The sequence below is a fragment of the Microtus ochrogaster genome, chromosome 2, assembly GCF_000317375.1.
Source record: "Microtus ochrogaster isolate Prairie Vole_2 chromosome 2, MicOch1.0, whole genome shotgun sequence".
In the NCBI taxonomy this organism is placed as follows: Eukaryota; Metazoa; Chordata; class Mammalia; order Rodentia; family Cricetidae; genus Microtus; species Microtus ochrogaster.
Window position 1 is genome coordinate 285534 of NC_022010.1, and position 13726 is coordinate 299259.

At 40.6% G+C, this 13726-nt stretch overlaps 1 protein-coding gene across 1 annotated transcript in view; it reads left to right on the top strand.

The window, feature by feature from the left end:
- Nucleotides 1–13726, top strand: part of Chek2 (checkpoint kinase 2) — a 44353-nt gene that overhangs the window by 3910 nt on the left and 26717 nt on the right. Inside the window, exons 3-5 of the mRNA XM_013349068.1 lie at nt 3210–3334; nt 3648–3795; nt 4641–4731. Coding sequence (XP_013204522.1) covers nt 3210–3334; nt 3648–3795; nt 4641–4731 — 364 coding nt within the window. The remainder of the gene's footprint in view (nt 1–3209; nt 3335–3647; nt 3796–4640; nt 4732–13726) is intronic.

The following is a 13726-nucleotide window of genomic DNA, read 5'->3' on the forward strand; positions in this document are numbered from 1 at the left end:
GGCTCCTAGCAGGGGAAATTTCAACCGTGCCCTACATTCATACACCTCTCCTGGTGCTCTGCCTTGAGCAAGAGAGAAATAAAATGGAATTTAAAAAAAAAGAAAAACAAAAATAACAACAACAAAAATAGTTCTCTTCATGTTGCAGAGACTGAGAGCTTAGTAGCCGCTCAGTTTGCAAGCCTGGATGTCTCAGCAGTTCTAGTTTGGTATTGACAGCTTGGAGGATTCCTAGTGAACTGGAGGTCAAAGAAGCAGCAAAGGTTGGAAGCAGAAATAATGGGATAGATGCACTTAGTAGCAAGAAAGCATGCAACACTGTTTCCCCTTTTTCTTTTTTTTCTTTTTTTCTTGCTTTTTTGAGACAGGGCTTCTTCTCTGTGTCCGCCTGGAACTCATAGAGATCTTCCTGCCTCTGCCTCCTCAGTGCTGGGATTATAGTTGTTTCAGTATACCCAGCAAGAATGAATGTTAATAGCCATATTATCTTTAATCTATGACTGTGTGGCATCTTCCCAGAGTTTAGTCTGAATTTAGTGTAGCTTCTTTGTACAATGTTTTATACATTTCTATATACAAGTCTTACTCTCTTTTTTGTTTTATGAAACCTAGGCTGACCTGAAACTTGCTATGTGTGTTAGGCTGGCCATTAATCTCAACCTCGTGCCTCTACCTCACAAGTGATAGAATTACCACTATGCCTGACTTTGGCTTTTTGGAGACAGAGCCTTAGTCTATAGCCTATCCTAGCTTGGAACTCACTAAATAGCCTATTGTAGCCTTGAACTCATAGCAAGCAGTTCTTCCTTGGGCTCCTGGATGTTGGGATCACAAGTATGGACTATAGACATAACTACTATACCTTGCTAATATATTTTGAGCAATTCTGAACCTGCATTTATAAGGGATATTGGTGGTACCATGTGGTGCTACCACTACCACATGGAGCTGCACTCTTGAATAAGGTATCAGGAGAGAGTAGACAAGGAATTAAAATAAGGGCCCATCTTTGCAGAGTATCAGTGCAGGGTATTGTTGATAATAGGTAAGGTAGTGAAACGGAGGTCTGCTTGTGTGGAAAGCCTAGGGGAGATGTAGTCCAGACTCAGTTTTGGACTTTCATGTGTGTACACATGCAAGAGGAGAGAGAAAGTGTGTTGTGTGATCTGTTCTTGGGGAAAGCAAACCCAGGAGAGAGGAAGCAGGGAGTGTTGTGATCCTGTTCATGGGGAAAGTGAGCAACTGATGATGACAGGACATCGTATGGATAGCACTGAAGTTTTATTGGCGTTACCTAGAGAAATATGGATGAGAGGTGTCTCAAAGACAGCCGCATCGCCAAAGGTTCGTCCCAGCACACACTGCACACAGCCTGTAGGCAGCTCAGCAGGTTCAACGGTGTCCTATCCCAATGGCTCAGTTGCTCTCTGCCTCTTCCAGGCATCTCGTCTGGTGTTTGTTTCTTCTGGGCACCTTGATGGTCTGAGAGTCTTCTTTGCAGCTTGTTTTGTCTTTTGGGGAGAGAGGGACTTAGGGAATCTGGTCAGAAGTTATTTTGATTTGTTTACTTTCTGCCTTAAGGAACTTCCTTGCAGTATGGAGTTGTTTCTTCTTTAAAACAACCTATTGTTGGGAGCAGGAGAGCTGATTCAGAGGTTAAGCTGCTCTTGCCAGAGGACCTAGGTTTAATTGCCAGTACCCAGGTGGCAGCTCAAAACTGCCTGTTAAGTCCAGTTCTAGGGATCTAACATCCTCACACAGGTATACACATAGGCAAAGCACCAATGCCTATAAAGTAAAACTTTAAAAAAATTATTAAAAGAAAGGAAGAACCCGTTATTTTTGCCTTTTTATATATATCCTTTGCTAAAATATTTTGTCGTTTCTCCTTCCTTTTTGCACCCTGTGACTTAAAGTGCTTATCTCTAAGGTGGATGTTTTACCCTTTGAGGAAGCTGCTACACAACAGGAATATTGTGTGCCCGGCTTGCTTGGGCATTGAAATTGAGACAGTGGGGCTGGGGGTAGTTAGCAAGGGGAGTGGTATCTGTTACTAGGCTGGGGGAGGCAAGTGCCTGGACCTGAGTGTCTGGCAGGCCATGAAGATTCTAGATTTTATACTGAATGTAATAGGAAGCCCCAGGAAGGTAATATGCAAGAAATTAGATACAATTATTTTTCAAAATCATAAAATTATTTTAGATGTTTTAATGACTGCTTTTCATTTCATGGTATGTAAAAGCCACCAGCTATTTAACCCTGTTAAAGTGTTACAGCCTGTTGTGGTGGCACATGCCTTCAATCTTGGCTTGTGGGAAGCTGAGGCAGAAGGATCAGGAGTTCATGGCTAACCTCAGCTACAAAGCAAGTTCAAGTACAGCTGAACTATGTGATACTCTCAAATAAACAAACAGATAGGGTTAGAGATGTGGCTCAGTTGGAGGCACTTGCCTAGTATGCACAAAGCCTTGGGTTTCATCTCTAGCACCACATAAACGGGAGTGGTTGGCCCTGTTTGCAAATCCAGCACCAGGGAAGTTGAGGGCATATGGATTAGAAATTTAAGGTCATCCTTGGCTACATAGAGAATTAGAAGCCAGCTGGGAGTATATGAGACCCTGCTGTAAACACCAACTAACCACACCCCAAAACCTTCATACAAAACGAAGCAATTGTATGATTGTCCCCCACCCCCTTTTTAAATTTTTTTATTTTTTAGTTGTTGCTGGGAATTGAACCCAGGGCCTTGAATATGCTATGTACACTGTGCACTGATCTCTATCTTAGTGTTCCCCAATATTTAATTTTAAAGGTTTTGGTGATCAAGTCTATACTTTTGATTGCCTTCTTACACACTTCTTTTTTTTTTTTTTTGGATTTTCGAGACAGGGTTTCTCTGTAGTTTTTGGTGCCTATCCTGGAACTAGCTCTTGTAGACCAGGCTGGCCTTGAACTCACAGAGATCCGTCTGCCTCTGCCTCCCAAGTGCTGGGATTAAAGGCGTGCGCCACCACCGCCGGCCACACTTCTTTTTTGACAGTCTTTCTGTGTAGGTAAGAGTGGCCTTGAGCTTGTCCTCTTGTGAGCCTCCCAAATGCTGGGGTCACATGTGCACCTCTTCACAGAACTGGTTCCTCCCTACAGTTAGCACGATTGAATGTTTAGTGTATGAACTTCCAGTCCTCTGCTGTGTGCTTTTGTATTAACAGACTGTGTTAGCGACAACTACTGGTTTGGGAGGGATAAAAGCTGTGAGTATTGCTTTGATGGACCACTGCTGAGAAAGACTGAGAAGTATCGGACGTACAGCAAGAAGCACTTCCGCATCTTCAGGGTAGGTGAAGGTTACTTCTCCTTGGAGGTCTGGTGATCTAGCCATTGCTCTTGGGTGTCTTGCAGTATTAATCCCTGCTGTTCAAACATGGAAATTAAGCAGGGTGATGGTGCTGGTGGCGCACACCTTTGATCCCAGCACTGGGGAGGCAGAGGCAGGTGGATCTCTATGAGTTCGAGGCCAGCCTGGTCTGCAGAATGAGTTCCAGGACAGCCACTGTTACACACAGAGAAACAATGTTTTGAAGAACAAAAAAAAAAAAAAAGAAAGAAAAGAAAAGACACCAATAGAAATTAAATGTTTTCTATTTCAGGAAATGGGCCCTAAAAATTCTTACATTGTGTATATAGAAGATCACAGCGGGAATGGAACCTTTGTAAACACTGAGCTCATAGGGAAAGGGAAACGCCGTCCTTTGAGTAACAACTCTGAAATCGCACTTTCTTTGTGTAGAAATAAAGGTAATGTTATTGTCATACTGCTAATGGGTTTTCTTTAATTTCTCTGTAAAGGGAGATTTTTGTGACTTCATAGATTATGCTTTAAATCAGTCACATTAAGTTAGCATTCAGTAGCATTCAGGAGTTAACTCTCTTGCCTGAGTTGTGCTTTTAATTTGTTTTTGAGACAAGGTCTCACTATATGGCTGTCCTGGAATTTCGTGCTTAGACCAGGCTGGTCTTGAACTCAGAGATCTGCCTGCCTCTACCTCCTGAGTGCTGAGTTTTTTCTGTGAGTGTATGTGTTTGTGCAGGTGTGGAAGCCAGGGGGTAATATACGATGTCTTAATCTATCTCATCTCCAACTTATCTATTTACATTTATTTGTGTGTATGTGTGCGTGCAAGAGAGAGAGATTTTTTTTTGTGTTATATATATAGGGTCAGAGAACAACTGTTGGGAGTTGGTTTTCTTCCACTGTGGGTTCTGGGGTTCAAACTCAAGTCATTAGGCATGCATAGCAAGTTATATTATCTACTGAGCTCTCTTGCTGACTCATGGATTAAAAACAATTCACTTTGGTCAGGTAGTGGTGGCGCACATCTTTAATCCCAGCACTCGGGAGGCAGAGGCCGGTGGATCTCTGTGAGTTCAAAGCCAGCCTGGTCTACAGAGCGAGTTCCAGAACAGTCCGGACTGTTTTACAGAGAAACCCTGCCTGAATAACAAAAACAAAAATAAACAAAAAAAAATTTATTTTGTATTACATGATAAATATAGTTCTTTATATTCTGTTTAATTAAACTTTAGAACCAGTTTTCTAACCATGAATTAACGAGGCCGTTTCTGTCCTTTTCCCCCCGTAGTTTTTGTATTTTTTGATCTGACTGTAGACGATCAGTCAGTTTATCCTAAGGAATTAAGAGATGAATACATCATGTCAAAAACTCTTGGAAGGTAAACTTTGTTTTTCTTTATATAATAAGCTGAACCTCCTTTTTTCTTTTTTCTATTTTTATTGGTTAGTTTTTTTGTACCTGATTTTACAATATTGTTATTTATAACGTAGCTGTTTGTTGAACTTTATGGTAGATGTATTACTAATTTATTTGACAATGGTCAATTTAAATAAACTTCTTTTCCTTATGAATTTTAGTGCTCGGATTAGCTTGTGCCACTAGGGCCATGTTTATTGATAATTGTGTGTGTGTGTATGTTCATATGCATGTGTATGAGGATAGTTGCATAAGTAGTCCCGAGGTCAACATCTTCAGTGACTTCCCACTTTATGTTTTGTTGCTCACTGAACCTGGAGCTCGCTGACTAAGCTTATGTGGCTGACTAGCAAACCCCTGGGATGCTCCTGTCTTTTCCTCATGAGCAGTGGGATTAGAGACAAGCTTCTTATGTAGGTTCTGGAAATCCAAACTCTGGTCCTTATGTTTGTATAGCAAACATTTTATAGACTGAACTGTCTTCCAGCTCTTTATTTTACTGGAACTGATTAAGTAATTTTTGAGATAGGGTCTCACTTTGTTGCTCTGACTGACCTAGAACTCACAGAGATTCTCCTCTATCTCCTGAGTGGTTGGATTAAAGGTGGGCACCACCATTCCTGGCCCGTTTACTTTTCTCATGTAGCTTATCCTGGCTTCAAAATTACTATGCAGTCAAGGACAGTCTTGAACTTGATACTCTTGCCTCAACCTCCCCAGACAGGATTCCAAGCCTGCCTCAACATACCTAGCTATTGATGACTTTTGAGAAAAAGCTTTTCATGACCTGTGATTCATGGACTATATAATTCACATGTGTGTATATGTGTGTGCACTCATGCCACAGTGAGTATGTGGAGGCCGGAGGACAACATGCAAGGGTTAGTTCTCTACTTCTACCATGTGATCTTTTTTTTTTTAATCTAGAACTTTACTCATTTGTTTTTTTTTTTTTAAATATTTATTTATTATTATACAATGTTCTGTCTGTGTGTATGCCTGCAGGCCAGAAGAGGGCACCAGATCTCTTTACAGATGGTTGTGAGCCACCATGTGGTTGCTGGGAATTGAACCCAGGACCTTTGGAAGAGCAGGCAATGCTCTTAACCGCTGAGCATCTCCAGCCCCCTACTCATTTTATTTGGTTAAGGTTTGGGGTCAATGATTTTTAGCTGGTGTTCTTGGGACACCTTAGGGAATCCAGAATTAATCAAAGGGCTAATTTTTGGAGAATGTTATATCATTTTTATATATTTCTGAAAAGTTGGTAAATTCATGTTTTTGTGCATATTGGCAAAATCTGTGCCTGTCATCTATGGATATCACCAACATTTCTATGCCAATTTACAGTTGCCAAAATATCACTGTTGCTAAACCCTACTGTGTTCATAATGGAATACATATTAGTATTTCTGTTGTTTAGTTCATTGTTTTAATTAATTAATTAAATTACATTAATTAATTTTTGCTTGCCAATCCCAGTTCCCCAACCTTCTTCCCTCTCCTCCTGCTCCCCACACCTTCCCCCTACCTCACCTCCCGAAATGTTCCTCAGAGAGGGTAAGGCCTCCCCTGGGAAGTCAACTATGTCTGTCTCATCTCCTCGTTGAGGGAGGACCAAGCCCCCCCTTTTCTTCCCTGCCCCTGGGCCCATGTGTCTAGGCTGAGTAAGGTATCTCTCCATAGGGAACAGGTTACACAAAGTCAGTTCGTGCATTAGGGTTAGATCCTGGTCCCACTGCCAGTGGCGTCACCTGTATTCAGGGTCATGGTCCCTCATTTGTCAGTCTGGTGTCAGTGAGCTCCCACTTGCTCAGGTCAAATGATTCTGTGACTTTTCCCATCATGGTCTTGACCCCTTTGCTTATATTATCACTCCTTCCTCTCTTCATTCTCTAGGAACTCGGCCCAGTAGTTAGTTGTGGATCTCCACATCTGTTTCCATCTGTTTCTGGAAGAGGGTTCTAGCTTCTCTGGGATTGTAGACAGTAGGATGTCTGTCCTTTGTCTGAAATCCACTTATGAGTGAGTACATAATATATTTGTTTTGTTTTTTTTTTTTTTTTAGTTTTTCGAGACGGTTTCTCTGTAGCTTCGGAGCCTGTCCTGGCACTAGCTCTTGTAGACCAGGCTGGTCTCGAACTCACAGAGATCCGCCTGCCTCTGCCTTCCGAGTGCTGGGATTAAAGGCGTGCGCCAACACCACCCGGTTTGGGTCTGGATTATCACACTCAGGATGGTTTTTTCTAGTTCCATCCATTTGTCTGCAAATTTCAAGATGCCATTGTTTTTTACAACTGAGTAGCACTCTATTATATAAGTGGATCATATTTTCTTTACCCATTCTTTGGTTAAAGGGCATCTAGTTGTTTCTAGGTTCTAGCGATTACAAATAATGCTGCTATGAACATAATTGAACAAATGTCCCTGTGGTGTGAGTGTGCCTCCTCTGGGTATATGCCCAAAAGTGGTATTGATGCGTCTTGATGTATATTGATTCCTAATTTTCTGAGAAATAGCCATACTAATCTCCACAGCGGCTGTACAAGTTTACACTCCCACCAGCAATGGATGAGTGTTCCCTTTACCCCACATCCTCTCCAGCATAAGCTGTCATCAGTGTTTTTGATCTTTGTCATTCTGACAGGTGTAAGATGTACCTCAGGGTTGTTTTGATTTGCATTTCTCTGATGGCTGATGGTGTTTAGCATTTCCTTAAGTGTTTTTCAGCCATTTGAGATTCTCCTGTTGAGAATTCTATGTAGGTCTGTACCCCATTTTTTAATTGGATTATTTGATAGTTTGAAGTCTAGGTTTTTTTTTTTTTTTTTGGTTTTTTCGAGACAGGGTTTCTCTGTGGCTTTGGTTACTGTCCTGGAACTAGCTCTGTAGACCAGGCTGGTCCCAGACTCACAGAGATCCGCCTGCCTCTGCCTCCCGAGTGCTGGGATTAAAGGCACGCGCCACCATCGCCAGGCTTGAGGTCTAGTTTCTTTGAGTCCTTTGTACATTTTGGAGATCAGTCCTCTGTCAGATGTGGGGTTGGTGAAGATCTTTTCCCATTCTCTAGGCAACCATTTTGTCTTGTTGACTGTGTCCTTTACTTTACAGAAGCTTCTCGGTTTCAGGAGTCCCATTTATTCATTGTTTCTCTCAGTGTCTGTGCTACTGCTGTTATATTTAGGAAGTGGTCTCTTGTGCCCATGCGTTCAAGGGTACTTCCCACATTCTCTTCTGTGAGGTTCAGTGTGGCTGGCTTTATGTTGTGGTCTTTGATCCATTTGGACTTGAGTGTTGTGCATGGCCATAGATATGGATCTATTTGCATTCTTTTTTTTTCTGTTGTTGTTTTTTTTTAAAGATTTATTTATTTATTATGTATACAACATTCTGCCTCCATGTATGCCCGCACGCCAGAGGAGGGTGCCAAACCTCATTACAGATGGTTGTGAGCCACCATGTGGTTGCTGGGAATTGAACTCAGGACCTCTGGAAGAGCAGCCAGTGCTCTTAACCACTGAGCCATCTCTCCAGCCCGTTGGTGTTGTTTTTTGAGACAGGGTTTCTCTGTAGCTTTGAAGCCAGTCCTGGAACTAGCTCTTGTTGACCAGGCTGGCCTTGAACTCATGAGATCCGCCTGCCTCTGCCTCCCAAGTGCTGGGATTAAAGGCGTGTGCCACCACTGCCTGGCTCTATTTGCATTCTTCTACATGTTGACATCCAGTTATACCAGCACCATTTGTTGAAGATGCCTTTTCTTTTCCATTTTATAGTTTTAGCTTCTTTGTCAAAAAAAAGTTGTTCATAGATAGTGGGTTAATATCAGAGTCTTCCATTCAATTTCTTTGGTTCACCTGTCCTTACGCCAATACCAACCTGTATACAAAGCTACAGTCAGGGATGGTACTTTATTGTACAGGGTCGTTTGAACTATCCTGGGTTTTTTAGTTTTTTCATATGAAATTTAGTATTGTTCTTTCGAGGTCTGTGAAAAATTGTGCTGGGATTTTGATGGCTTTGGTAACATTGATTGGTTTTGGTAACATTGTCATTTTTACTGTATTAATCCTACCAACCCATGAGCGTAGGAAATCTTTCTATTTTCTGATATCCTCTTTAATTTTGTTCTTCAAAGACTTAAAGTTCTTGGGCTGGAGAGATGGTTCAGAGGTTAAGAGCACTTGACTGCTCTTCCAGAGGTCCTGAGTTCAATTCCCAGCAACCACATGGTGGCTCACAGCCATCTGTAGTGGGATCTGGTGCCCTCTTCTGGCCAGCAAGCATATAGATAGACAGAACACTGTATACATAATAAATACATAAATCTTTAAAAAAAAAAAAAAGAAAAAAAAAAGACTTAAAGTTCTTGTCATACAGGTTTGTCACTAGTTTGGTTAGAGTTACCCCAAGATATTTTATGTTGGTAGCTCTTGTAAAAGGTGATGTTTCTCTGATTTTTTTTCTTATACTGTTTATCATCTGTATACAGGGAGCGACTGATTTTTTTTTTTTTTTGAGTTAATCTTGTATCCTGCCACATTACTGAAGGTGTTTATTATCAACTGTAGGAGTTCCCTGGTAGAATTTTTAGGGTCACTTATATATACTATTATATCATCTGCAAATAGCAAAAAATTGACTTTCTTTCTAGTTTGTATCCCTTTGATCTCCTTTTGTTGTCTTATTGTTGTTCTAGGTAGGACTTCAAGTAGTATGTTGAATAGATATAGAAAGAGTGGACAGCTTTGTCTTGTTCCTGATTTTATTGGAATCGCTTTGAGGTTCTTTCCATTTTGTTTGATGTTGGCTGTTGGCTTGCTGTACATTGACTTTATTATGTTTGGGAATGTTCCTTGTATTCCTGATCTTTCCAAGACCTTTATCATGAAGGGGTGTTGTAATGAGATGATCATGTGGTTTTTTTTCTTTCAGTTTATTTATATGGTGATTACTTTGATGGATTGAATTATCCCTTTACTTCTGGGATGAAGCCTACTTGATCATGGTGGATTATGTTTATGATGTGTTCTTGGATTTGGTTTGCCAGTACTTTATTGAGTATTTTTGCAGTAATATTTTTCTCCCCCGTATGTAAAAGCAAAGAGCTTTTATTTTATGCAAGTTTGCAAACTTGGTCTCTCCGCATGTCCAACGCATTGGAATAAACGGAGAGCCCCAAGCTCAGTTAGAATTGGGTTTTTATAGTAGTAAAGGTGGGGGTGAGGGGTTTCTGAGGTTCAGGACCCTTGATTGGCTGACATTTGTCTAGGGGTGTCCTGGTGAGTGTGTGCTGACAGGTGGTCCTATCTACAGCGGTTAGAATGTTTGATGGTCTGTTCTTGGTTGGTGGTTGGGTAATCTCAGCTTGTGGTTCTTCCTGCAAACAGGTATTGCTTTAGGGTAAATTACTGAGACTCGGGCCTCTATTAAATTTTTTGATGGCTGAGTCCTACTCTGGCAGGTGATAATGGTTGGAAGTAAAGAACTTCCTTTGGTTGATCTTTTTATATATGGCTTATCATGGCTGGCTCCTACATTTCCCCTTCACAAGCACATATGACAGGACTCAATCTTGGGTCCTGCTTGCCCCAGGTTTTATGGAGGTATGGAACTATTTAAATTAATAAATCCATTAATTGACAACTCTGGACATACTTTTCTGATATATCAAGGGACACTATAGGTAGTTATCTTGTCCCCCATGCCAGGGAGTCTCACTCAGCCTTTTAACCTATTTTGGACATGGGGCATGGGTGACGTTTTTCTTTCTGCAACTACTTCAAGCTGACACTGGGACGTTGTTATCAAGGCCTAAGCAGGTTGATTGAAAGGATAGCCAAAGATGGGATATTTAGGCAATGGGGCACTCATTAGTCTCCGTTGAAGGGACAGGGAGCAGTAATATCAGTTGGCCTGGTCCACATCAGCTTTCAGGAAGTCCAGGGTTCACCGACATTCAGAGCAGGTAGTAGTCAGCAACTGATGCTTAGATGCTTCTGCCATCCAAGTGGAAGCCTACTGAGATAAGTTTAATCTAGGAACAGAAGTTAAAATTTAGAAAAAGAGCAGATAACAGATGTCTGTAAACAGGAGGTATAGACTCACACCTTTGAGTCCTAGCTAACAAGTTGGCTATAGCTTTGTGGAAGAATCTGGATACCTTTTGCTATTAAATTGACATTATAACTGTCTTCACCATTAATACTATCAGAGATCTCAGAAGGATAAATAAAGTATATCTGAGTACAGACCAAATAGTTTCCAAAATCTATTAAATGACAGGGACCAGAGTCCACATACCTAGATCTCCTTAGCATTGGAGGCAGAAATTACAGTAATGTTTATGAGGGAGATTTTCTTAGTTGTATCTTTGTGTGGTTTGGGTATCAGGGTAACAGCAGCCTCATAAAAAGAGTTTGGCAGTGTTCATTCTGCTTCTGTTGTGTGGAACAATTTGAGGGGTATCAGTATTGTCTCTTCTGTGAAATTCTGGTAAAAATCTGTACTGAAAACATCTGACCCTGGGCTCTTTTTGGAAGAGAGGCTTTTGATGACTGTTTCTATTTCCTTATGGGTTATAGATCTCCTTAATTTGTTTATCTTGTCTTGATTTAATTTTGGTATTTGGTACTTATCCAGAAAATTATTCATTTTCTTTAAATTTTCCTATTTTGTGGAGTACAAATTTTTGAAGTAGGACCTGATGATTCTCTGGATTTCCTTATTGTCTGTTGTTATGTCCCCCTTTTCATTTCTGATTTTGTAAATTTGTATTTTCTTTCTGCCTTTTGGTTAGTTTGTATAAAGGTTTGTCAGTCTTGTTGATTTTCTTGAAGAACCAACTCTTTGTCTCATTGATTCTTTGTATTGTTTTCTTTGTTTCTATTTTATTGATTTTAGCACTCAATTTGATTTTTTCCCACTGTCTACTCCTCCTGTGTGAATTTGCTTCTTTTTATTCTGAGGTTTCAGTTCTGTTAATTTGCTAGTGTGGGATTTTTCCAGCTTCTTTATGTAGGCCTTTAGTGCTGTGAACTTTCCTCTTAGCACTGCTTTCATTGTGTTCCATAAAATGGGTATGTTGTGTGGTCATTTTCATTGAGATTTAGGAAGTCTTTAATTTCTTTTTTTATTTCTTTCTTGACCCAGTGCTCATTCAATTGAGTGTTGTTCAATTTCCATGTGTTTATGGGCTTTCTGAACTTAGTATTGTTGAATTCTAACTTTAAGCCATGGTGATCTGATAAGATACATGGAGTTATTCCAATTTTTTTTTTTTTTGTATCTGTTGAGGTTTGCTTTGTTTCCGAGTATGTGGTCAATTTTTGAGAAAGTTCTATGTGCTGAGAAGAAGGTATATTCTTTTGTGTTTGGGGGACATGTCCTATAGATGTCTATTAGGTCCATTAGAATCATAACATCTGTTAGTTTCTGTCTTTCTCTGTTAAGTTTCTGGCTGGTAGACCTGTCCAGTGGTGATAGTGGGGTGTTGAAGTCTCCCACTATTATTAGTGTGTGGGGTTTAATGTGTGATTTAAGCTTTAGTAATGTTTCTTTTGCATATGTGGGTGCTCTTGTATTTTGGGGTATTGATGTTCAGAATTGAGATTTCCTCTTGATGGATTTTTCCTGTGATTGATTTTAGCTTGAAGTGTATTTTGTTAGATATTAGGATAGCTACACCAGCTTGTTTCTTAGGTCCATTTGATTGGAAAAATTTTCCCAACCCTTTACTCTCAGGTAATGTCTGCCTTTGTGGTTGAGGTGTGTTTCTTTTATGAAGCAGAGGGATGAATTCTGTTTTCATATCCAGTCTGTTAGCCTGTGTCTTTTAGAGGCCAGTTGAGTACATTGATATTAATGGATATTAATGATCAGTGATTGCCAGTTTCTGTTATTTTGTTGTTGTTTTGGTTGTTAGTGGTGGAACTGTGTGCATGCTTCCCTTCTTTCGGGTTTGCTGCTGTGAGATCATTTATTGTCTGTGTTTTTTTCATTGAGAAGTCAGGTGTAATTCTGATAGGTCTGCTTTTATATGTTACTTTTTCTTTTTCATTTTCATAAGGTTATTTTTAAGTTCATTTTCTTCTGCTTCATCTGCATTAGAATTTTCAGGTCTTGCTGTTGTAGAAGCAGTAGTTTCTGGTGGTGCCATGTTGCTTTGCTCTTTATGATATTGAGTGTATTCTTACCGTGCTGTCTACCCATCTCTTCCTCTAATTGAAACAGGTGGAGCCTGTGCTTCAGGGGGCTTGTCTTCTACCATTTTTTGCTTCATTGAATGTTCCTTCAGGCACAGCAGAGCCTCTGGTGATGGCCACTCCTCGAGGTCTGGTGGGACCAGAGCTCTGGTGTTCTTTCCTCCAGATGATGGTGGGCCATGGTTCCGGTGTTTGCTATACCAGTGTGTTATCTCTTACAGAGAATGGCAGTGGATGCTGGCTGGGACACAGGTACTCTTTCCCAGAGAAACCTCATGTGATAGCTTCTGGAAGCCACTGCTGTCATTGCTCCTGGTTGTCGCTTGGCTCTGACTCTCCTGGCAGTCACTCGGTTGGCTTGGCTTTGATTTATTAACTAATTAAATTAAGTTTCTTTTTTTTTTTTTGAAGACAGTGTAGCCCTTGTAGACCTCAAACTCATGGGCAGTTCTCCTGTCTTAGCTCCTGAGGGTTACAGGCATGAGCTACCATTTCCAGAGTATTCATTGTCAATTAAAAATTATTTAATTACTTGTGTGTATATGTGTTTATCTAGGTATGAGTGTTATAATGTATGTGTGAATATATGATTTGTGATGAATATGACGAATGTGTGTGTGAGTATGGGTAGGTGTGAGTGTTTAAAGTGATGAGCGGTGCGTGTGATGTGGTGTGTGAAGAGTGTATAGTTGTGAGGTACGTGTGATGTGGTGTGTGAAGAGTGTATAGTTGTGAGGTGCGTGTGATGTGTGCACC